This window comes from Xyrauchen texanus, chromosome 14 (genome assembly GCF_025860055.1).
Source record: "Xyrauchen texanus isolate HMW12.3.18 chromosome 14, RBS_HiC_50CHRs, whole genome shotgun sequence".
Classification (NCBI taxonomy): domain Eukaryota; kingdom Metazoa; phylum Chordata; class Actinopteri; order Cypriniformes; family Catostomidae; genus Xyrauchen; species Xyrauchen texanus.
Genome location: NC_068289.1, coordinates 599,848 through 625,947, shown reverse-complemented (window position 1 = coordinate 625,947; position 26,100 = coordinate 599,848). Strand labels below are relative to the sequence as shown.

At 39.3% G+C, this 26,100-nt stretch overlaps 3 protein-coding genes across 6 annotated transcripts in view; 2 read left to right on the top strand and 1 right to left on the bottom strand.

The window, feature by feature from the left end:
• Positions 1-1,318: 1,318 nt before the first annotated feature.
• Positions 1,319-8,619, top strand: LOC127654679 (ras-related protein Rab-5B-like). Its single transcript, XM_052141953.1, has 6 exons — positions 1,319-1,420; positions 3,073-3,366; positions 5,338-5,489; positions 5,721-5,843; positions 6,217-6,310; positions 7,008-8,619. Exons 2-6 carry the CDS (start codon positions 3,204-3,206, stop codon positions 7,118-7,120), a joined length of 645 nt encoding a protein of 214 aa, XP_051997913.1. The 5' UTR covers positions 1,319-1,420; positions 3,073-3,203; the 3' UTR covers positions 7,121-8,619.
• A 431-nt stretch (positions 8,620-9,050) lies between these two features.
• Positions 9,051-18,171, bottom strand: LOC127654664 (lariat debranching enzyme-like). 2 transcript variants are annotated; one of them, XM_052141922.1, is made up of 9 exons: positions 18,048-18,171; positions 17,338-17,544; positions 17,031-17,155; positions 16,844-16,924; positions 15,977-16,062; positions 13,904-14,128; positions 13,734-13,811; positions 13,488-13,633; positions 9,051-12,288 (listed from the first exon to the last, which is right to left on the bottom strand). In XM_052141922.1, exons 2-9 carry the CDS (start codon positions 17,532-17,534, stop codon positions 11,532-11,534), a joined length of 1,695 nt encoding a protein of 564 aa, XP_051997882.1. In that variant the 5' UTR covers positions 17,535-17,544; positions 18,048-18,171; the 3' UTR covers positions 9,051-11,531. The 2 variants fall into 2 exon arrangements, with proteins under 2 accessions (XP_051997882.1, XP_051997881.1); XM_052141921.1 differs by lacking the exon at positions 18,048-18,171 and adding an exon at positions 17,675-17,694.
• Positions 18,172-18,279: 108 nt separating this feature from the next.
• The window catches only part of LOC127654662 (armadillo repeat-containing protein 8), a 30,136-nt gene continuing 22,315 nt past the window's right edge, over positions 18,280-26,100 (top strand). For all 3 annotated transcript variants that reach the window (XR_007971958.1, XM_052141915.1, XM_052141913.1), the window contains exons 1-7: positions 18,280-18,324; positions 20,330-20,406; positions 24,191-24,262; positions 24,383-24,525; positions 24,636-24,733; positions 24,852-24,944; positions 25,959-26,039. Coding sequence is in view for 2 of the 3 variants with exons in the window: in XM_052141915.1 (XP_051997875.1) it covers positions 18,280-18,324; positions 20,330-20,406; positions 24,191-24,262; positions 24,383-24,525; positions 24,636-24,733; positions 24,852-24,944; positions 25,959-26,039 (609 nt within the window). In the remaining variant the exon portion in view is untranslated. The remainder of the gene's footprint in view (positions 18,325-20,329; positions 20,407-24,190; positions 24,263-24,382; positions 24,526-24,635; positions 24,734-24,851; positions 24,945-25,958; positions 26,040-26,100) is intronic.

Below are 26,100 nucleotides of genomic sequence, written 5' to 3'. Positions count from 1 at the left end.
TTTTTTTTTTTGTTTAATATTTCTTCAGTTCATTTTATATAGTTATTTATGTATGTTATACATTTATTTATTTTCGTTCATTATTGACAGACAGACTGAATGTGACATGACTTTCTCCGGAAGGTCGCTTTTATTTTGAAATCAGGTCTCACACGCTTTTACCGCTGTGCATAGTGTATACACGCACCACACAACAGTATCGGGCTTTCACTACTCGATCAGGGAGTAATGTGAGGTTACACAAACAGTTTGAGTTTGAGCACGGCATAAGGCCAAAGAAGTGACATTTAAAATCTTCAATGACATTGATCCATCGAATTGCTTTTTACATGACAGATTTAATTGGGAGCACAATTCTTGTGGATTTTGTGAGAAATAAATCGAAACGGTAGAACATATTTTCTTTCATTGTGAATTTGTACACGAATTTTGGCTTTCATTTCAAAGGCTAGGATATCTAATCTAAAGGAATATCGCTTCATCCTTTGAATGTGATCTCAATTAAATTTGGAGTGTTTTTGAATGATAAGAACCTAGAATTTTTTATAAATAACCTGATTGTTTTAGGTAAACACTTTATCCACAGATGTAAATACTTAAAGATTATTTGCAAAATCTCTTCAATGGATGACAGACAGAAATGGCCTGAAACGGTTTATGTTACTAGATTATGATCCTCAGTTTTTTTTAAATTATTATTATTGTGTGTGGTTTATATCAACACGGAAAACATATGGATGATTATTGAATTATGCCATAAATGATTGCATTTTAATTCTGTTTAATAATAATAATAATAATAATAATAAACAAATCTTGAGCACGGCATTGTTTCAAAATAAAAGTCCTAAATCTCCAACAGATACGTTGTTTGACGTATTGACAATGTATAGACATAAATAGCAAAGCGCTTTCTGTCATTACAAATAAACTAAACATAAATTAAAAATATAAATGATGTATATATTTGTTGATGTATCAGTGTTGATTAATGTAGGCTGTGTATTATGCAAAGACAATGAAGCCTCGAATTCGTCCTACGATTTCAAAATAAAAGTTTAACGTTGTAACGTTTCTAAGTTATAAGAAACGTTAAACCAGCTTTATTTGTCGTCTAAAAAGTAAAATACATTTAATTTGTTTTGAATTTAGTTTGAAGAAACTGTATATAAGACGCTTTGTGACCACAAACAATTATAAAAATAATTAATTATACGGCAACAATAGTCATTACAACATCAACAATAGCAAAACAAGAGATAAATCTCAGACTAGATAAGCATTCGTCCAAATGCACTCTGATTTTGATGACTCACTGCGCATGCGCGGATGAGTAGGAAGCGCTCGCAGTCTTTTAACCAGTTGATAGATCAACAACCGAAACATCACCCGACAAAACAACCGAAACTGGCAACCCCAGGTAAATACCACTAATGATAATTGTTTTATATTATTCTGCCTATCCAAATGGGGTGCGATCATTTTCGAATTTGGTGCTCGTGACAGCGCTTGGCCCGCTTGTCTTGTTTCGTCTGGATCGAGACGAGTCACGTTAATGGTAAAGTCTATATTGCGCCTCTCGTACATCAGAGCACATACACTTAACTGCTTATTATGCTTTAGATCACATTATTAGAGTTATGCATCATATATTACACACTTGCGTATAGCTATGCATAAGATCACAGAGATGTACACTTGTTATGCATCAGATCACGTAAACATACAATTGATTACTAGCCTATAATTATGAATTTGATCAACACATAGACATACGCCTAACTAGAATTATGATCGGATCACAGAGACATACACATGATTATTTGAGAAATGTGTCAAATTACAAAGGATTTATTTGCGCAGAAAGTTTTAGCGCATTAAAATAAAGCTGATGGAAACGCAAATTATCTCTAACATTTCAAAAATGTTGACATAATATTTTTCCGTTTCATGTCGATACTTCAAATGTCACGAAAAAATGGTTTGGAAACACCTTTTGTCGTGAAAATTGGCATTAACGCACAAATATAGTGTCACGTGACAGAATTGACCACAATAGTAAATGACGTGTACATCATGAGGACAAAGTGTACATCATTAAAGCCCGATGCTGCAATCATGACCCTTCCAGAAGTGCCAACACAAATATCTTGTATCTTTCACATCAACAAGTGTGATTTCTATTCGCAAAGATGTTTTAAATTTAAAATAGAGAAAAGCATCAGTGTGCTTTTTTCAAACACTATATAGCCCAATTCTATACAATTATTATTTAGCTTATTTTGGAAAAAATGCCAGCAACATTCAATAAATTAGCCTGCCAAATTAAGAAAGCATTAAGTGAAACAATTGTTTTATGTGAGGGGAAAAAAAAAAACTTACATTTAAGTAATAACTCACTGGTAATCTTCCCCTCAAGTTAACTCCAGAACCACTGTACCCAGATCATTGAGCCAGTGAGTTGTTCTTGAGAACTGGATCATTTACATTTACATTTATGCATTTGGCAGATGCTTTTATCCAAAGCACTTATTACAGGGACAATCCCCCCGGAGCAACCTGGAGTTAAGTGTCTTACTCAAGGACACAACAGTGGTGACTGTGGGGATCAAACCAGCAAACTTCTGAGTACCAATGTATTATACAGTGCACTTATTACAGGGACAATCCCCCCGGAGCAACCTGGAGTTAAGTGTCTTACTCAAGGACACAATGGTGGTGACTGTGGGGATCAAACCAGCAACCTTCTGAGTACCAGTTTAGTGCTTTAGCCCACTACACCACCACCACACCAGTGGATCAGTCAGATTCGTGAATTCATCATTCTTTTGAACCAGTCCACAAATGAAAGATTAATTCACAAGACTGATTCAACTGTTCTATGAAGTGCACCAGTGTTGCTCCCAGAATTATGCATCATTTATGTCAGAGAAGAATTCCTTGAAATGACAAAAAAAAGCTCTCGTTTTCTGTAAACGAGAGTTTTAACACTCTACTGTTTTGCTATTTAAGTCTCGGTCACTTCCTCTTCCGCTCTGTTCGAATAATGATTTTACTGTTGTGTTTTTTTAGCATCACAGAGGCTGACTGTGGCTGTGTTCAGAGCACAAATCTGTCCAGTTCTTGGAATAAGTGAGTCCTCAGTCCACCTCTTAAGTTGCTGTTCATAGGCTACCAGGGAGGACGCCCACCCTTCCTCCATCATGAGCACACGCGGGACCGGCAGGGCCAATGGGAGCTTACCGCAGACCAAGATCTGCCAGTTCAAACTTGTGCTGCTGGGAGACATGGCCGTCGGCAAGTCCAGCCTGGTACTTCGCTTTGTTAAAGGCCAGTTTGATGAGTTTCAGGAGACCACAATTGGAGGTGAGCATTTACATTGTATTCATCTATCATTCATCCAGAATGTGCTTCTGTAGGCAAAGTTTGCTCAGCAGATTAGTTGAAATGATTTTAACTCACGCTATATTTACAAGGACTGCATTAATCTGCATTGAGTGCTTGGAATAAGAAATGTAAACAGCATTTTACAATCTCTGGATTCAAGTTGTCTCCATGTTATATTATATTGGGAGCTCTTACAGATGGATTTGAAATAGACAAGGAATGTGTTTACATGCACAGTCTTTCATGAATTATGCTTAATAAGCCTTAAAAAGTCAACATGTAAGGTCATGTAAATGTCACAGTTTTACTTATCAGGGAGGTCAAATTATTGGGGTTTATTATATTTACAGTGCCTTCAAGATATTGATATTTTCCCAGGGAATTGAACGCATGATCTCACCTTTGTTAGAACCATGCTAAACCAGTAGCTCTACAGGAACTTTAAGCAAAACCCCATTGGCATATCTTGATATTTGCCTCATACTCCCAATTTGGCTTTGCCTTAATCACCATTATTTCTGCTAATTTGATGTGTACATCTGACTCTGTAACATAGGGCCTTACGATTTCAGCGATGCGCAAAACACGGAAGAAATGGCAGAATCCAGTCATAAAAATGGAATTACCTGTAAACGCTTAATTTTTTATATGCGAGGTAAAAATTACAATTAAAATCACTATATGTGATTATAAGGGCTATGATTTAATTACATAAATGGATAAAAAAAATAAAACATGTTTTATAGGGCCTTAGCAACAGTTTTGACATTTAGCACAGAGAAAAACCCTGTAATTTCAAAGTCTCATGTAAATGTGTTTTCTTGCATTGTTTGTTTATTGATTTGTATGTAAACCCTTCAAACTGTCTTTATTTTATTGGGCAGATTTTTGAGAGTTATCAGTGACGTGCATATAAACATGCTCATTCGCTGTGTGCAGAGATCATGTTTTATTTCATCATATAATAGAGGTCCCATATGTGGAGTGGTGGTGGCGTAGTGGGCTAAAGCACATAACTGGTACTCAGAAGGTCACTGGTTTGATCCCCACAGTCACCACCATTGTGTCCTTGAGTAAGACACTTAACTCCAGGTTGCTCCGGGGGGATTGTCCCTGTAATAAGTGCTCTGTATAATACATTGGTACTCAGAAGGTTGCTGGTTTGATCCCCACAGTCACCACCATTGTGTCCTTGAGTAAGACACTTAACTCCAGGTTGCTCCGGGGGGATTGTCCCTGTAATAAGTGCACTGTAAGTCACTTTGGATAAAAGCATCTGCCAAATGCATTAATGTAAATGTAAATATGTCATCACTTGTGAGTTTGATGTCACAATCACAAAGTATAATCTACACCAACATTGTTATAGACTTTGGCTCCAATAAAGCCAGATACAGACCGATAGAGTACAATTGGAGAAAATGCAGCACTATTAGACTTCAAACTGGAGATCTTGTTGAAGCGATAAGCCATTTGAGGACATGCGTACAGTGATGTTAGCATGGTTCAGGAGTATTGTAAGGCAAGGCACAAAGCGGAGCTAAAGTCACTGTAACAAACTGGCTTGATTGACTTAATGCTTTTATAACAGAGCAAAATACAACAAAATGATCAAAGACAACTGCGTTTGATAAAAAAATATTTATTAACAATAATCATCGTAATAAACCATTTTCCTCCCAAGGAATATAGCTCATTAGCATAACTGTTGACTGTTTACGGTTGCCAAGCAATGTGGCCGATTTCAACTGATGTGACCTGAAACTTGTGTTTGTGCATCAAACGAATAATCTGCACTTAACACGTCAGTCCACGTTCATGTGTCGTATAAGCAGTAGAATAATATGCTAATGTTATTCTATTCAAAGAACAGATAACACAAAACATGTCTGTTTAGTTCCTGGAGTCTCTGGCGTAACTTGTTGTTCTCTGTGTGTTGGCCAACATCAGCTGCATTCCTAGCACAGTCTGTTTGTCTGGACGACACTACAGTGAAGTTTGAGATTTGGGACACAGCGGGACAGGAGCGCTACCACAGCTTGGCTCCCATGTACTACCGTGGAGCCCAGGCGGCCATTGTGGTGTTTGACATCACCAAGCCTGTAAGTTAACCGTAGAACACTCACGGTACAAATGTTTTCGGCTTAAGAAATGTTCCTTTTTGGTAGAACGCACAGCTATTAGTTTCTTAGCCTTTGGCTACAACAAATTGGCCACTTATTAAAGTTATTTTAGAAGATGAGGCTTTATTTGTGTTCAGGAAATGAACCTGTAAATAGAACACACACACACTGGCTGTACCTTCATCATTGCAAGTCTCACTCTGTTTACAGGAAACGTTTGAGCGAGCAAAAGCTTGGGTGAAAGAACTGCAGAGGCAGGCCAGTCCCAACATTGTCATTGCCCTAGCAGGGAACAAGGCCGACCTCGCTGACAAGAGACTGGTGGAGTATGAGGTCATCTCTCTTCCTTTCTTCACGCATCCTCAATCACCTTTAGTTCTGAATGATATAGAAAACTGGACATGTAACCTGTAGCTCTTTGTGGTTTCAGTATCAAAAGCGAGTTTTATAATTACTGGGGCCATCAATACATAGATTTAAATAATAGAAAATTATCCAAAATTTGAATTTGCTTCAAATTTGCCTACATATGGCATTCTTACTACTATTAGTACCATCAATGGTGTTTTAATCATAAATTATATTTCATATTTGTTAAGTTTTGAGAATAATTAAATTCCAACATGAATTAAATATCAAACATGTTAACTTTGGCAGGCCTAATAGTTACGTGCAGTATCTCAAGACCCCTTGTTTGTCTGTACAGGAAGCCCAAACATATGCAGAAGACACAGGCTTGCTTTTCATGGAAACCTCTGCCAAGACTGCAATGAATGTAAATGAGTTGTTTCTGGCCATTGGTAAGAATTAAAGGGACAGTACACCCAAAAATGACAATTCTCTCATCATTTACTCACCCTCATGCCATCCCAGATGTGTATGACTTCCTTTCGTCTGCAGAACAAAGATTTTTAGAAGAGTATTTCAGCTGTTTAGGTCCATACAATGCAAGCGAATGGTGACCAGAACTTTGAAGGTTCAATAAGGACATAAACGCAGCATAAAAGATATACAGAAGACTCTAGTGGTTGAATATATATTTTCAGAAGTGATATGATGGGTGTGGGTGAGAAGCAGGTCAATATTTAAGTCCTTTTTTCTATAATTCTCCACCCTGCCCTGTAGGTGGCGATATGCAGAAAGAATAGTCAAAAACAAAAGAAGAATGCGAAAGAGTTAAATATTGATCTGTCTGAAGATATGGATTTAATCACTAGAGTGAAATGGATTACTTTTATGCTGCTTTTATATGCTCTGTGAACCTTCAAAGTTCTGGTCACCATTCACTTGCATCGTATGGACCTAGAGAGCTGAGATATTCTTCTAAAATCTTTCTTTGTGTTCAGCAGAAGTAAGTCATACAACTGATATTGCATGAGGGTGAGTAAAGGACATTTGTTTTGCTTTTGTATGTTGCTTAATGCGATGTTACTAAAATTGATGCTTTCCTTGTAGATTTATTTATTCAAATCTTTTATCATCTTTATCTATCAATAGCAAAAAAGATGCCAAAAACAGACACCCAAAACCCCACGCATGCTGCTCGACACCGGGGAGTAAACCTGCAGGACCCAGATGCACAATCCACACGAAGCTGCTGTGGGAACTAAAGGCCCGTCAACACCCCATTACGGGAGACCACCGACACCTTCTCCTTCCAAAAATCCCACCCTTTACCCTTTCACCTCCCAAGACGGATATGGAAAGAGAAGGAGGTGAGGAAAATTCCTCCGAGATGCCATGAAGAGATTTTTCCAGGAAGACTTCTGATGGTTTGATGGACGGGGCCGAAAGCGAACTGGCGATGTACTCTGTCAAATCTGGCAGTAAATGTGGATTGTTCATTAGTTGTAAGTCAAGAATCATTTCAGTCAGTGTTAATTTTGATTATGCAAGAACCAGGGTGTCACTAAAAAAGATAAAGGATGGAGAAAGAGACATATGGAACAATGAAGAAATTAAATAATCAGGAGAAATATATATTGTTACGATATGGCCCACAATGTCCCTTAAAACAACCAGAACAGCCCAGAAGTCTTCAAGCGAAATCTACACCATACTCTGTAACACTGGAGGAAAGTAAGCACCTTAACCCTAAACGAATCATGCACGTATCCTTATAACCCTTCAACTGTGAGCGCTTGTGAAGGCCACAGCACTAAATTCGAAACTATGGAAGGAACGCTGAAGACATTATTTGTTCATTCTGAGATTGTTTTTAGCCTCTGTGTTTTAATCAGTCTCCCTTTATAGCTTGTCATTCTTCCTAGACCCAAAAAGTATTGGAGATTAATGTTGTCTTCCTGACCACATTGATTTTCAGTGTTCACAAAACAACAGCAAGCTCTACGATGCCTTCTCTATGATATTGCCACTTTGTGTAAACTACTGTTTGAGAAACGATCAACCAATCATTGATAACGTTTTGGCGCCAGCGAGATGGTTCTGATGCATAAGATGGGTAATCGCAGAATATCACACATTGAATTGTCTGGATGCAATACCAGGCCATTGTCTTAGTTTGTATATTCAAAAGCAACATAAATATTCAAGCTCCCACAAATCATTATCTTAGAACGTGAATGATTGCCCATCTGATGCATACGATAGGTTGGAATGGCACATAGTGTCAAGGGAAATCTTGCCCACTTTCCCACAAGTGGCAAAGCCCCGAAAAAGTGCCTACTCAGTGTTTTCCGTGTTTGGGCTTGTTCGGGGTGAGTCCACACCTAAGAAGTAGCGTTTTCGAGATGTTGGGTGGAAGTGTTCTGGCAATAACCTGTAAGAATAAACTAACTGAGTGTCTTAAAGAGGAGTCATTAACGATGTTTTGTTTTAAGGATGCTGTTTGTTGATGTGTATAAAAATGAGTTTTATTTCAAATTGATATTAGTCCGCAATTATGGGTTACCAATACATTTATATGGTTGTATAGGGAATGAATTGGGTATCATAAGGTGTCACACAGCTACATATCATTTGTCATGTGTCTTCAGGTCCACCGTTTTTGTGGAACAGATCTGATCTCCTGTTAACACCTCTGTGAATTGAAATGTTAAATAAAGCTGTGCTGTTCTGCTACGAATGAAAATAGCCTTGATCTAAACCTGTGGTCTTGTATCTTGTCTGTAATAATTAGAGTACTTTCAAAGAGATTCACTAATTAAAATTATACCATCATTTACTCACCCTAATACCATACCTGATGTGTTGAAAATGTGTGTGTGTGGAAGTGTGATCTCTGGGCAATGTTCTGCTGGGATACCCTGGGTCCAACCATTCATGTGGATGGCAATTTGACTCTAGCCACCTACCTAAACGGGTGAATTATTCTACTGAAGGAGGCCACTGCCATCAGGGAACATCATTGCCATGAAGGGGTGTACCTGGTCTGCAATGATGTTCCCTGATGACAGTAGAATACTTCACCCTTTCACACTGCAATGCCAGATATCACAGGACACCTTCAGGGGCCTTGAACAGACATGGCCAAAAGTTTTGGCAGTGACATAAATGTTGTGTTTTGCAAAGTTTTCTGCTTCAGTTGTTGTGGTGTTGATTCACATCGTTTCTAGATTACTGTGCAGAGTGATCAAATGCATTTTAAATAATTGCAAAAAGCGTCAATGGCCAAAAATATTAACTTTATCACAAAAACCAAAATTTCAGGTTTTTTTGGCCCTGGCACAAAATGACCAGCTAACATCATTTCACTAATCATATCAGCAGCACCTGTGAAAGTGTGAGCGAGCACTAGTCAGGTGACATCACTCCATCATTCTGATTGGATTATAAGAGCAGACTGATGCTATGAAAGGAGGGAAGAAGTGCTTCCAATCATTGTGTTCTTGTTCGCAATGGTTACCTCTACAGAATACGTGCAGCCATCATCGCTTTGCTTCAAAATGGCCGCACATGCAAGGAAATTGCTGCAAGGAATATTGCACCTGAAAGAACCATTTACCGGATCATCAAGAACTTCAAGGAGAGAGGTTCAACTGCAGTGAAGAAGGCTTCAGGACGTCCTAGAGTGACCAGCAGGTGCCAGGACCATCTCCTCCTGAGGAGTCAGATACAGAATCCTGTCACCACCAGTGCAGAGCTCAAGATTGGCAGCAGGTTGGTGTGAGGGCATCTGCACACACAGTGAGGCGAAGACTTTTGGGCAATGGCCTGGTGTCAAGAAGGGCAGCAAAGAAGCCACTTCTCTCCAAGAATAACATCAAGGACTGACTGAAATTCTGCAGGAAGTACAAGGATTGGACAGCAGAAGACTGGTGCAAAGTTATTTCCCCTTCCATCTGTTTGGGACATCTGGAAAATCGATCGTCCGGAAAAGAAAAGGTGTACACTACCATGAGCCCTGTGCCAACAGTGAAGCATCCTGAGACCATCCATGTGTGGGGTTGCTCTTCATCACAGGGAGTGGGCTCGCTCACAATCCTGCACAAAAACACTGCCATGAATACAGAATGGTATCAAAACGTCCTGCAAGAGCAACTTCTCCCAACCATCCAGGAGCAATTTGGAGATGATCCGTGCATTTTCCAGCATGAGGGAGCAGCATGTCACATGGCAAGAGTGATAATGAAGTGGCTCGGAGATCATTACATTGAAATTTTGGAGCCGTGGCCAGACAACTCTCCGGATCTTAATCCCATAGAGAACCTGTGGTCAATCCTCAAAAGGCGAGTGGACAAGCAGAAGCCCACAATCTGTGATCAACTCTGAGCACTAATAAGAGTAATAATTGTTTTCCAGTATACCACAGAAACATGTGAGAAAATAATCTACAAATATTGAAGCAGCAAACTTTGCAAAACACAAAATTTATGTCACTGCCAAAACTTTTGGCCACTGCTGAGAGTCCATGCCTCGGCATGTCGGCGCCGTTTTAGCAGCATATTAGGCAGGTGGTCATAATGTTTTGGCTCATTAGTGTGTGGATATAGATATGTGGCATAATCTACAATCATGTTTTCATCAAACCGCACAATGATGACAAAGGCATCACAGACATTACAGCTTCATTTTCTGTTATCGTAAACATTTCTGTACAACTGCTTGGAAATGATGTGTTGTGAAATGCCCTATACATATAAAAAGTAATTGAAGCTCCTAAAATCACAAAGGCAGCATACAAATATTCCATATGACTACAGTGGTAAAATTGATATCTTCAGAAGTTCTATGATAGTTGTGGATGAGAAACAGATCAAGTCCTTTACTATTAATGTAAAATAGATAATAATAAAGGACTTCAAGGTTGATCTGTTTCTCATCCACACCACATGGAGTCTGATGGACTGTTTATGCTGCCTTTATGTGATTTCTGGAGCTTCACATTTCTGGTCACTATTCACTAAAAATCTTAGTTTGTGTTCTGCATTAGACAGTCATACACATGGGATGGCATGAGGGCGAGTAAATGAGGAGAGATGTCATTTTTGGGTGAACTATCCCAATAAAGGAATTTGAGAAAGGTGTCTTGCAGCCCCTGCTATGTGAATGCAGTTTACAAACGAGTAAAAGTCAAAAGGAGTAGGATCCCTGTACTCGGATAGGAGTATCTAATTCAACATAAAAAAAAATCAAATAATTTATGCATTTAAAACAGAATGGTAAAGCTGGGTTAATCACGACAAAATAAAAGAATCCAGAAAACAACTGGTGACATAATATATTTGGCTAAAAATAAACAACATCATTAAAACTTGTCACAAAGCAAAATACAAATGAATGACAAATAAAAGATTAAAAGAAATCACTGATTCTTGCATTACATTCAAACACATATGACTTCCTGTTGTTCTCTTTCAATGGATGAAAGAAAAGATGCAATGATGGCGGAGGCTGTCAGTCCCTAATATTCTTCCTAACATCTTTTGTGTCCCATGGAATTAGTTGTAGAGGTCTGGAACATCATGAGGGTGAGAAAATGACTATCGCTTTAAATCCCTAAACTACGTGGCAAATGTAATGTTTAATTTAATGATTTAAAAAATGAAAGCATTCATTGATCTACCCCTCACTCTCTTCATCATCTACTGCCGTGTAGATACTCTGGTTTCTTCGTTTGATTCGAGGTGTGCCGCCTGAGTGAATCACTGGCCCGGCTGTCTCCCCGCTGGTGCGTTTGGGGATCCTGGCTGGTGTAAAGTCCCTCTCCTCCTCTGAGCTGCCCTGAGAGAGGGATGCGGAGTTAGAGGGCAGGGGAAGAGTGAGAGACAACGGGGAGCGCAGTGCAGGCTCTGGAGCAGCGCACGGGGGTGGTAAGCTCAGTCTGCTGGCCGTCGCTCGCAAAGGGCTGCTGTCTCTATCGCTGTCCTTACCCCCCACCTGCCCTTCTGGAACTACTGCATCAGTCCATTTCTCCTCTGCACATCCTAACCCCTCCTCCTCTTCCTCCCATTCATCCTCGATGGTGATTTCATCAGGGTTGTAGGAGTTGGAAAGGACGGAGGTGTCAGTGGGGTATTCACTGGGTTCATCTACACTACCCGTGCTCCGGTTGTCCTCATCCTCCTCTTCAGTCGCACCGGTGGTACCCCCCTCCCGGTCACTCTGCCCACTCAGGATGTAGATGTCTGTCAGGCCGAGAGTAGCGCACATCTCTGTGGTTTGGGGGTTGGTGGAGTAGGCAGGGTGGGCATTGTGCTGAGGGTGGCCGGGGTCATAGGCAGGAATTGTCAGGCTGAAGTTCTCAGGGATGGAGAGGTCACCACTAAAATCGCTCACAACCTCCATCATAGCTTCCTCTGAGGCACTGAAGTCCCACCTTAAAAACAAAATAATAATTGTAAAGACTTGTAACATGCATATAGGGTCAGAAATTAAGGGAATTAAACTGAAGTATCTGAATAAAAGAATGACAGTAATTTAAATGTTAAATAAAACATTCTCAAACATATTACGCCCCCAAAAATCGAATCCAGGGGGCAATTATTGCCCCATATGGAAAAGTTCATTTCTGGCACTGCATGCATATTCAATGGTATGCAAGTCACTCACCGCATGAACATAAAAATGCCAATTAATACTGGAATTCGGGCATATGGTGCATTCACGTCATGACAGAACTGCCGTGCTTTCTGACTTTCTTCATAGAACTCGTAATTCTACGAAAGCTCTGACCGGACTGTCATGACGAACCATTAAAGGTAGCGGAGACATCCCGTATACCCGTTTAACATACACCAATAACAAAACCGCTTTGGCGTTTTGAGTGTTGCCATAGAAACGAATAACTTCAGAGGTCTGAGATATAATTTTTTTGCTTATTTACTTTTCTTTATTATTTAATGTTATTTTGATTTATTCATATGGAGTTAAATGTTTGTTGTGAGGTATTCAAATAAGCCTACTAGTGTGTCTAACCTCTCCTGCACATCTCTTTTCTACTCTTGCTTTGTTCTATTATTGATAAGGCAGCAAATAATACATAAAATAAATCAATGTGGGGAAATCCCAGAGTTGCCATCTCACAATAACATTCATTCTGACAAGACCTGAACGCAACACCGTTCTGATTATGTATGTGTCATGTCAACACGTTAACTCCATTTAAGCCAATGTTCCAGTTTGTAGAAATGTGAATAAGACAGCTGGCATATTCATTGGAATACTATGTCATGTAAACACCTTATTCGAAATATCCACAGTAACAGAATACATATAAATCTACAGGTATGCATGTTAGTAATTGTTAGATTTACAGAACAAAGGCAACTGTGAAACGTCAAACTATTGAACAAACAATCAATAATGCAAGTTTCATGACCTAGATTTTACTATCAATTGTGCTTGTGTGTGCTGTTGTCAAGGACATGAATGACAGCTGTAAAGAATGACTACAAATGAGTTGAAATAAATGGGAAGAGAATAGAAACAGAACCAATTAAATGCAACACAAACACAGATTTTCTTCATCTGAAAATGATGTGCATGCAAATGTGGCCTTTTTAGCATTATACATACCGGGTATGTAGACCATTGTTCTGCGGGGGGTGCCAGAATTTGCAGGATGGTTTCTGGAGGCTGTCTGTTGCTTTCAAGATGGCCAGCCACTCTGGGTCATACTCAAGTTGCTCGGAGGAGCCTGGTCTGTCGGGTATCTCCACGATCTGTCATATTGAAATGCTTTTTCACTCAAAAACAAACACTACATTGGAGGATCTTCAAATATGCAATGTTTTATTAGGATATAAATAGCAGGATCATTACCTGAAGGAAGTCTCTGTGTGGAAGACACTTGTCAAGTGAAAGAAACTTGGTGATCTTTGGGGCGGCATTATTCTTAGCCTGTTGTGAAAAATAGTGAGGTTATTTACTTATTATTAATACATCATAAACTTTGATATTGACACCTGTTTTTATATATATATCAGGCCCACCTGGTGTTGCATTATTGCAGCAAACTTCACGTGCAGGTGAGCCGAGAACCAGTAACTGGGCTGCAGGTGCTCTAGGAGCTCTGCAGCAGCCGGGCTGCCCAAGGTCCCGCTCTCCACCTCCTGTCTGAGGAACTTCTTCTTGTTCAAAAGCTGATTTGTGTTGCCGTAGTGATATATACCTCTCGGCCAATCATGCGTCATGAAAATGTCTATGGGCATCTTGATCTGGAGATGCCGTGTTATATATTACAATACATGGCACAGAAGAAAACAAACTTCCTGCTATAACTGGGTATAATATAAATGGCTTGTTTTAATCCTAAATCTGAAAGTGCATGACAAATGATGAAAAGATTTTGCAGGTATATACAATATAGCCATGACCATATTGGTATCTACAAATATTAGCATTGTTTTTTTAATTATAAGCATTTGTTTGGTGAGGAAGCAGAACATTTCCGTAGTATTAAACTAAAATCTGTTTACTCTAAATAATGTTTTGATGCCTGATTTCCCTTAAAGCATGTATAATGTGACCTTTAAGATTTAGTGTGAAAAATGTTTAATCAACAAGAAAAAAAACAGTATATATGTGGCAAAATAAAAATGACATCCTTATTTGTAAAATGTTCTCCATCTGTGCATCCATAGTATTTAGTGAATGTTTATGTACACTGATGAGCTAAAACATTATGACCATAGGTGAAGCAAATAATGTTGATCATCTCCTAACAAGGCCACATTTCAAGGTCTGGGTAGACTAGATGGTAAGTGAACAATCAACTATCTTAGTCAACGTGTTGAATGCAGGAGAAATGGGCAGGAGGAAAGACCGGAGCAACTTTGACATTTGTAATGGCTAGATGACTGATCCGAGGAGGGACAAACCACATACCGGCGACAGGTTGTTGGGTGCCCAAGGCTCGTGGATACATTTACATTTATGCATTTGGCAGATGCTTTTATCCAAAGTGACTTACAGAGCACTTATTACAGGGACAATCCCCCCGGAGCAACCTGGAGTTAAGTGTCTTACTCAAGGACACAATGGTGGTGACTGTGGGGATCAAACCAGCAACCTTCTGAGTACCAATGTATTATACAGTGCACTTATTACAGGGACAATCCCCCCGGAGCAACCTGGAGTTAAGTGTCTTACTCAAGGACACAATGGTGGTGGCTGCGGGGCTCGAACCAGCGTCCTTCTGATTACCAGATTACCAGTTATGTGCTTAGACCACTACACCACCACCACCACTCCATACGGCAAGGAAGGCTATCCCACCTGGACCAAACCGACAAAAGGTGTACAAAATTTGAACAGTGCATTGCACCCTGCTGCATATGGGGCTGCGTAGTCGTAGACCGGTCAGAGTGCCCCATGATGACCCATGTCCACTCTCGAAAGTACCTACAATGGGAACTGGACCTTGGAGCAGTGGAAGAAGGTCGCCTGGTTCGATGACTCCCATTTTCTTTGACATCATATGGACGGTCGTGTATGTGTGCCGTACACCTGGGGAAGTGATGGCACCAGGATGCACACTGGGAAGACAACAAGCGGTGTAGGGAGTGTGATGCTCTGGGCAATGTTCTGCTGGGAAACCCTGGGTCTGGCCATTAATGCGGACGCCAATTTGACACGTGCCCAGCTACATAAACATCACCGCAGACCAGGTGCATCATGGGAATGGTATTCTCTGATGGCAGTGGCCTCCTTACGCAGGATAATGTGTCCTGCCACACTGCACACATTGTTCTGGAATGGTTTGAGGAACATGATGAAGAGTTCAAGGTGTTGCCCTGGCCTCCAAATTACCCAGATCTCAATCCAACTGAGCATCTGTGGGATGTGCTGGACCAACAATCCACAGCAGCTCCACCTCACAACTCACAGGACTTGAAGGATCTGCGGCTAATGTCTTGGTGCCTGATACCACAGGACACCTTCAGGGGTCTTATAGAGCCCATGCCTCGGCAGGTCGGTGCTGTTTTGGTGTCACGCAGAGCACCAACAGCATATTAGGCAGGTGATCATAATGTTTTGGCTCATCAGTGTAGATTGAGACTTACCTGTTTAAGCTTGAAGATATCAATGTTCCTTATGTGGTACACGCTGCGCAAGGTTTCTTGATTGTATGGTGGGAACTCAAAGTGTCCTGAAAGTGCATGAAGACTTTGTTATTCAGTGAATATTCCAGTTTCAATACAAGTTAAGCTCTGATGGCATAATATTGATTACCGCAAAATGTAATTTTGACCTACCCTACTTAAATTTTTTTTATAAAAATGGAGGTTACAGTGAGACACTTACAATGGAACTGAATGGGGCCGATGTTTGGAGGGTTTACAGGCAAAATGTGAAGCTTATAATTTTATAAAAGAACCCACGTACATTCATTCCATTAAAACTGTATTATTTGAGCTGTAGAGTTGTTTAAAATAGTCTTATTTTATGGTTGTCATGACAACGAAGTTGTACAATTGTATATAACGTTCCACAGAAAAGGTCAGTAAGTGATTTAATCACACTAAAATCGTGTTAACACACATAATGTTTATGTCCTGCTATACTTTTGAAATAGTGAGTATTTTAGCTTTAAAGAATTGGCCCCATTCACTTCTACTGCAAATGCCTCGCTGTAATCTAGATATTTGCAAGAAAAGGAGGGATGAGTCAAAATAGTTTTTAGTGGTAATCAACATTATGCCACAAATGCTGTCGATTGAGCCTAACTTGTGTTGAACCCAGAACACTCCATTAAACTAATAAAAGAATTGCAGATATGGCTGATAATTATGTTTACATTGTTATTTACTGTACAGTTTATGTGCATTGTGTGAACTGTTGATGAATAGCAATAAAGCTGGTCATAAAATACTACATTTAGCTGTTTTATGAGGGAGGTGAAATGCATATTTGGAGTTGTTAAATCTCACCTTTCTTGTAATCATGGGATTTAAAGATTCCAGAAAGACCGCCAATCCGTACACCTCTAAAGCGCACAACACCCGCATAACCTGAGGAATGAGGAACGATATGTCCACTGACAACTGCAAAGTGCTGATGGAACAACACCTTAATGCCAGTTTATTGACTGATATGAGTATAGGGCAAAGATCTCACCCAAGTAATAGATGTTGGGGGCCACCCAGCCTCCATACGGAAGCTCCTGCAGATGGTTTGATGCCTCATGGTTTCCACCAATGAAAATGGTCAGAACAGGGGCCTTCTTTTCACCAGAGTAGTACCTTGGAAAACCCATTGACATGAGAAACTGTGGTTGATAAATTATTTATAAATTAAATAATTTATACAATGAAGAAAATGCAGTTTATTGTAATGTCAAAGAATCCATATATGTACAATATCTGTATATACTGTATGTCTATCTCTCTATCTATCAAGAGAACGGTAGCAGCTGCTAACTCACTTGTAGAAAGTTTGCATCTGTCTGTATTTGGCCGGCACCGCCATGCATTTCAAGTCTCCCTCATTTCTTACGGCCTGGAAGTCTCCACAGCAGAGTAGCATGTCCACCTTCACACCTTCTTTATTCTCCAGATAACTGATACTCTCATAGATCTTATCCAGCTCGCCATGACAGCACCCTTCCACTGCAACCTTCATCTTTGTAGATCTAGTTCAAATCACAACATTACACTCAAAGAAGATAAAACACGTTACCCGGCGCATAGGAGAGTTTACATTTTCTAATAGCTTCGCTTGAGGAACATTGATCTTTCAGTACACAGCCTCACAGTACTCACATGCTATTCTGCACATGCGCTGACCGGTCATGTGACCGGTGTTCTTAATATAAAATTATTATTCTCTACCCACACTTTCCATAATTTATACTTACTTATAATTTCATGAAATAACAATAAAGCCTGGTTATAATATCGTTAATCGGTGCATAGTATTATGACAAACACTGCTAAAAAACAGTAAACAAAAAAAAATAAATAATAAATCTGAATAAAAATACATACAAAAGAGATGTAATGTATAAACAGAGAATTTGGCATACATAATTTTTAGCTTATTCATATAACAACGTACTTTACCGCAACCTCTTCATAATATTTCCCTTCAGCTAAATGTATTCGATATAATTTACGGAAGCTTTGTAATGTTCACCATTTCCTATGTTCAATACCACGTTGAGTGTTCTTAATATTCCTTTTCTTTTTAGAAATTGTTATTCCAGGACGCTAAACTATGGAATTTACTTTGCTCCATTTGGCAGTGGAAAGTGCTATTCTGGTTTTCTGCTCGATCAAGTTTGTGTGGAAAATGCTGCTGTGAATCTCACACCGCTTAAGGTGTTTTGTGTAGAAAGTGCCGCTGTGAATCTTCCGCTGTGTAAATGATGGCGTGCCTGTTGGAGGCCCCTTTACGCATCAGCGTGTTATCCGTGAGTCTCTCTCATTATATCCATTAAAACACTCACATTTTCACTTCAGAATCACTTAGATACACACTAACATTTTTAGATATATTTTAGAGATCGATTTAACGTTAAACGGCGTGTGTTTTCATGACTGGATTTGTGTTTATGTTGCTAACAGCAGAGCCGGTGGTGCTCCGAGCTGTCAAATCAAAGTTATATTTAGTTTTCTGACTATATTTAGAGCTCAGGCGCCAAAAACAAACTCAAATCTGGTTGATATTCTCTAATAAGGTGGTCAAATGATGATCTGATGGGCTACTGTGGTGGGAACGCCCCCCTTTTGACAGCCCTGTATCTCTGTCCTGTGTGTTTTGGCACATGTTGATCAAACATTAGTGTGGTGTTACCGTGAAGGATCGCAATACAATGCTACTTTTATGTACTGCTTGGTACTTAATGATTACCGTATTCTTGTACCGTGGTATTACTTCATTTATTATTATTATTATTATTATTATTATTTGTAAGGGACACCTTTCAAACCTTAAACCCTCATGTTATGTTCTGCTGAGATTGTTTTTTCTTTCTGTGTGGAGTCCCAGAGTTTAAAATAATAAGATACATTTCAAAATATATGTATTTTTTAAATATGTTCCTCTCACCTAAGAACAGCCTTGATAAAAGATAATTTTACAGGATAACCTTTGTACAAGCATAATATGCACATTTCAGAAAGGGGATATTATCAAGTATAATAACATTGTGTCTATTTGAGCTTAATTTGTCCCCTGCAAGTACACATTGTTGAACAATACAATAAAGCGCCCAAATAAACAACTGAGAGATGAACCGCTACAGTGAGTACGAAGCAGATTGTGCAAATTCAGTGCATTTACTCCATTAGTTTTCCATGGAAGACCTATCAGCATGAAAGATGGTTTATAATCAATTCTTATAAGGAAAAGTCATAAAGTATGTGTTTTGGACTATTACAAGAGGCTGGATTTTTTCAGTTAAATGTGCAGAGACGACTGTAAACAAGTCATCCATAGGTTGAATTCTAAAGGGTGTAAACCTATTAAAACACTGTGATCTGAACTCCTGACTCAACCGATGACACGAGTCGGAGCGGGATTACCTGTTTGTCTGAACTTGTGGGGAGTGTTTTGGAAACCTGTCATCATTTTTCAATTCCATTTGGTGCGAAATTGCACAATGCATATTTTAAGTCCCAGAGAATAAGTTATAAAGAGGACCATTGTGTCTGTTTAAATCTGTTTGATTGTAGCAGTTCTCAGTAAGCTTGTATCTCTCATCAGTATCTCTCCAGCGTCATTGTGAGAATCTGCCATCCCTGACACAAGATTGATAAAAGTAGATTTTATGACTGTACCTGTTAGAGACTAGTGTCTAGTAGTGTTTTCACTAGAGATGTTTTTCAGCAAAAGCCAAATCATTTTGATCTTAATTAATTATGTATCCTATACTTTTCTTCACAATGGGTTAGAATCCAATTTCTGCCATTTATGTTCAGTACTTTCTGAAATAGAAGTCACCACAGAACTCTGTATTGTGGGTAATCGCAGATAGTTTCCATACTGCAGCTTATAAAAAGTGAGATTTCTTTTTTTTTTGGTGTGTTTATTTATTTTATGTTTCAATCAATGGACGAATATGTTTTGAAATATGAAGTAACATTTATGGCAGTGCCTACTGATTGCAAAGACACTTTCTGGTGACATCTGACCATCATTCCTCCATTTCCACATCCTGAAATTGATGCCTTGCACAAGGGCGCTCCAGCATGTGAGGTGGCTGCAGCTCTCTGCTCTCTTTCCAGAGACTTCCACCAATATCTGATGACTATAAGGATAAACAGGCTGATTGAGTATTATGAACCTGTGAGCAAGGAGAGCAGACTATGGGACCAGAATGAGGATTTGTGGAGATTTGTGGTCTCTCTCTATTTCGATGCCTCAGGAGGGATGAGTTTGCTGAATCATCTTTGTTGTCATTTGTCACCATGCAGGAAGTCACAGCCACGAGTCGCCACTATGTTGACCGGCTTTTCGACCCTGACCCACAGAACGTGCTACAGGGAGTTATGTGAGTACACAACCGCGTGTGTGTGTGTGTGTGTGTGTGTGTGTGTGTGTGTGTGTGTGTGTGTGTGTGCGTGCATGAGTGAGAGTTATCTGGTCTGTTACAGATCACTGTGCTCTTTGTCATTTGTAAAGGTGAACTTGTCACCATTGAAGGTTGTGTTTTGGTCCTTAGAAGTGTTTGCATTAGTTTGTTTAGTTCAAGAGTGTATGAGTGTTTGTTTTCAGAGTTTGTTTGTGTGGTTGTTGTTCTGTAATGTAGTTTGTGTGTTTACTGACGGAGCTAGTGTGTCTTAAGTTGCTGTGGCTCGGGTCTGTTCATCTTTATTTTTAACTCTGAGCCCAGCTCTGGTTTCTGTTATCCTGACACTTCCTGACTACCACAATCAGACTTTTTCATTTTGATACATCACCCGTGGAAATTTCAAGCCGAACTGGAAAATTCTGGATACACTTGGCACTAAACTGTTATTTGGAATAACTAATAAAATGTATATTTTATAATTTTAAATTGATTGCACTATGTTATTTCATCAATTGATGTATGATTTTATTACAATAAAATATCAGCTCCAACTATTTTATAATATTATATATTATTTTAAATATGTCTGTATTAGACCTCAAAACAGTTGAATTATGCACACGCCTAATCAACTAAACGTAAGCTTTGTTCCATCAATATATCATTGGCTTTTTCTCCAAGTCAAAGATAATGTTATCCAATGTTATAGGAATGAATGTGTCTGAATGAGCCAATATTTGCCATATAAAATTTTTAATGTAAAAAAATGAAATGGAATTAAAGTATATTTGTGTGGGAATAAATATAGGCCTTCCATCAGAGCTTGCAGCAACCAAGACTCTGACTCCTTTAGAGCTCTTTCTTAATGCCGCCTTCATGACATGTTGGAATGATGGTACAGTATACAAGATGAATGCATAAGGATGGACCGCAATGTCATAATAGTTACCTAACACTTGTTTTAAAGGAATGTTCCGGTTTCAATATAAGTTGAGCCCAATTGACCGCATTAGTGGCATAATGTTGATTACCACAAAACATATTTCTGACTCATCCCTCTAAACAAAAAGAGAAGCACTTACAATGGAAAGGCAGGTTTTAAGGCTGAAATGTGAAGCTAATAATTTTATACAACCACTTACAATATTCTGTTAAAACTTGTGTAGTTTTTTTTTTAACTGTAAAGTTGTTTAAATCAAAAATAGTTTACTGTCGTTTTAGGACAGCAGTTCCCACCCTGGGGTTGCGCAAGAAAATATTTGTTATCGTCTTAATATTATTTACTTATTTAACAAATCCTATATTATTTTTAAAATGTCTGTTTTTTGACAAATGAAATTTCACATTGTAAGGATTACTTTAAATTATGAATCATTCCATCTCGTGATTATTGGTGCTTCTGTGTCAAATAGCTGTTCATATTTTCAGAATAGGCGCCAAATGAAAATTAGCTTAATCTTATTAGCCCGCTACTGTACATACCTCAAAATGGACAAAGTTGAGGCACTAATAAAAAAGCTTCTTTTCTGCTCCAACTGGATAAGTACAAACACCACAGAGGGCTTTCCTCTGCTATGAGAATGTGTGCAATCACAAGAATCTGTGTTGAGAGATCGTGTCAGAGGTCTCATAATTGAACATCTCAACCAGCTCAGTTCTTCTGCGGACTTGCATCCCCCTATGGACCCTCTCTCACCTGGATTCACAATCCTTTGGATGTCACCGTCACAATCCCACATCTCTTATTTCAAGAGCAAGAACAATGACTGGAGTTATCATCTGATGGGAGACATGGCATACTTAAAAAATAAATAAATAAAAGCATGCAGGAAGTCACAGTTGTGACTTTGTGAGGGTGGATTTCTGTACATCAGTAATGGTGGCGTATCCAGTCTGTCAAAGTGAGCGCTGCAAATATTGATGCCCTTTGCAACCACATACATATGTGAGGCAGTCTTTTCTGCTCTGACATTGTTGAAAACCAAACATCGACAAAGGCTAGAGAGAATGATCTGTGTGAAAACATGCAGGCCCATCCAATAACCAATTTGCAATTGAGATAAAGTGATGGGGTGCTTTACAGTTGTCAGTACTTTGAAAGGGGTGCATGCTTCTAAAAGTTTGGGAACTGCTGTTTTAGGGTATTAGATTATATGGATAGGGTACATTTACATTAATGCATTTGGCAGATGCTTTTATCCAAAGTGTCTTATAGTGCACTTATTACAGGGACAATCCCCCTGGAGCAACCTGGAGTTAAGTGTCTTACTCAAGGACACAATGGTGGTGACTGTGGGGATCAAACCAGCAACCTTCTGAGTACCAATGTATTATACAGAGCACTTATTACAGGGACAATCCCCCCCGGAGCAACCTGGAGTTAAGTGCCTTACTCAAGGACACAATGGTGGTGACTGTGGGGATCAAACCATCAACCTTCTGATTAACAGTTATGTGCTTTAGTTCACTACGCCACCACCACTCCAGGGTATTGGATATAACTTTAAAAAAATGTCCATCCATCCATCCATCCATCTTCAACCGCTTATCCGAAGTCGGGTCGCGGGGGCAGCTGCTCCAGCAGGGGGCCCCAAACTTCCCTATCCCGAGCCACATTAACCAGCTCTGACTGGGCGACCCCGAGGCGTTCCCAGGCCAGTGTGGAGATGTAATCTCTCCACCTAATCCTGGGTCTTCCCCGAGGCCTCCTCCCAGCTGGACGTGCCTGAAACACCTCCCTAGGGAGGCGGCCAGGGGGCATCCTTACCAGATGCCCAAACCACCTCAACTGACTCCTTTCAACGCAAATTTTTTAAATTTTTAAAAAAATGTATCACACTAAAATCATGTTAACACACATATTGTTTATGTCTTGTGGCTATACTTTTGAAACAGTGAGTATATTAACGTTTACAAATTCCCCCCATTCAATTCCATGTGCCTCACTGAAACCAAGATATTTGCTTTTTTTTTTTTTTTTTAAAGAAAAATAGGGACAATTTGAAATAATATTTGTGGTCATTTATGCCACAAATTCTGTCAATTGGGCTTAACTTGTGTTGAACCCGGAATATTCCTTTTAAGCTAATAAAATAATTGCTGTAAGCTGATATGGGTGATAATTATGTTTACATTGTTATTTACTGTACAGTTTATGTGCATTGTGTGAACTGTTGATGAATAGCAATAAAGCTGGTCATAAAATACTACATTTGGCCGTTTTATGAGGGAGGTGAAATGCTTGTGTGACCAAACCACATTTCCCATCATTCAGCAGCACAAGAATGATAAAATGCATCAATTTCACACTTGATGTATATCATTTCCCTTCATTTTGTTGCATTAGCAGTTTAAAAAACTAAAACGTTCTGTCTTTGGCGGGGAGTGAAAAAGAGATAATAATACAAAATTGTACACGTCCATCAGAGCAAAATCTTTTATAATTATAATTACCAAAGTCATAAGTAGGAACTTTGCAGGAGGACATAAAGGCAGCATTAGAGCTACATACTGTCCATATGTGCTACTGTATATACCTGAATGACTCACGAGATCTCTGCTGGAAGGTGTTGCTGTTTGCAGTGTCATTATTAGTCTTTTTAATTGTAAGCTCGTTCAAATATGAACTGTGTAAATGCAGGTCTTTTTGCCCTGGCTTGGGTTGATGTACCAAATCTATTTAGGTTGCCTCAACTGAGCAATAGCACCACCAACACTATTGTACTGTGAGTTATAGTATAAGTGATTGGATTTGTATTGACAGTGACATGAAGAATGCCGTCATTGGAAACAACAAGCAGAAAGCCAACTTGATTGTGCTGGGAGCCGTGCCAAGGTAGGTCTGCCCACTTCACTCCTCTGTTACCACATGTACAATTGACTTTCTCTTTGTCTTTCAAGTTGATGTTTTTTAATCATAGTTGACCTATATATGTGCACGTGTGTGTATGTGTAGACTCCTGTACCTTCTCCAGCAGAGCTCATCCAGTCTAGACTTGAGGATTGAATGTGCAGTCGTTTTGGGCAGTCTGGCCATGGGTACTGAAAACAACATCAAGTCCTTGGTGGACTGTCACATCATCCCAGCCCTTCTGCAAGGTTCTGACTATCTCGTGCCCTCTCTCTATCACTCACTGTATCAGTCTCTCACATCTCTCTTGTGCTTATTTCTGGTTAGAAATGCACTAATGTCTTGTGTGTTTCGTCAGGTCTCTTGTGTTCTGATTTGATCTTTATTGAGGCGTGTCTGCGCTGTTTAAGAACTGTTTTCATCAGTCCAGTCACACCAGTGCAGCTGCTCTACACAGTAAGACTAAAGCCCTAGAGTATTTCTATATGTCACTATCACAGCACCTTAATATATTAATGTAGACGCAAAATTACAAATGCACATGCATTAACAGAAGTGTGTTTTTTTGCATCAGGACCCCTCTGTGATCCCCCATCTCATGTCACTGCTGAGTCGATCACAGCGCACACAGGAATACATCACACAAATATTCGCCCACTGCTGCAAGGTAAAACAACTCTGCTTGGACTGGGCCGAGAGAGCGTGCTGATCACAAAACAATATATATATATTATGGTATTACTCAACAACCAGTTGGTTGATCTGCACACAATAGGTGTCGTTTGAAAGCTTAGACTCTCATCTTTACTATGAATTTAGCTGATCTGACCAATTCTCAAATATTGCTTTTAAATTTGCTGATAAAATAGAACTGTTCCTCTTTCATAATTCGCACATTTACGATCGCAACAAGCATATTTAGAACCAGTAAAAAGATCAAAAATATCACACAGCCATGTATTATATATCTTTGGAAAGATCTTGATAAGTAGAATATAAGGGGCATATTAGTCTCACTCAGAGACCAAACTATAGTGAGTTTTAGTGTGTGACATGCACATGCTTGAGAAACAGAAAACTGAATTATCTTGGTTTATAACTTATGCCATTTTTTAAATATAATTATATCACAACTTACAGCAGACGACTCTGAATAAAACGTGCCCACACTCAACATAATATGATATATAGATCCTGAAATATTAGTCAAAGAGTGCCATAACAAGCTATAGTGGCAAATCGTTAATGGTGTTTCTATGGCGACGGTTTCACTGGGATCAATTCACTGAAACATAGATGTGTCAGATCATTCTGGTTTGCTGTCTAGAGAGTGTTAGAATGTATTTTTGGAAACAAGCATAATCCCACGTGTGTTAAACAGAGCCAGACCGCACATACACAGACTGCGCACAAGAGGGTGCTCAATGCACATAAAGCTATGGAATAAGGTGCCAAAGTGAGCTGAATTTCATCATTAGGGTCTTAGTGTGTGCATGTGTGTGTGTCTAAAACAGATGTAATGAGGGTAAGTGATCACAGAATTGTTATAACCTTTACCCTTGTTAACATTATTGTATCACAATGTGTTTTCATGCCTTATTGGTTTATTAGAAAAGACAGACTTCTAACAGTCTTTCTGGCCTCTACATATTTACTTTTTCCAATGTTTGTGTTTGTTTAGACTCCGGAACATCAAACGGTTTTGTTCAACCATGGTGCTATCCAGAACATTGCTCCTCTGCTCATCTCTCCCTCCTTTAAGGTACCATACATCCCACATACACTCCATTCCCTCACTCTTCTGCAGGGATAGGCTAAAGATG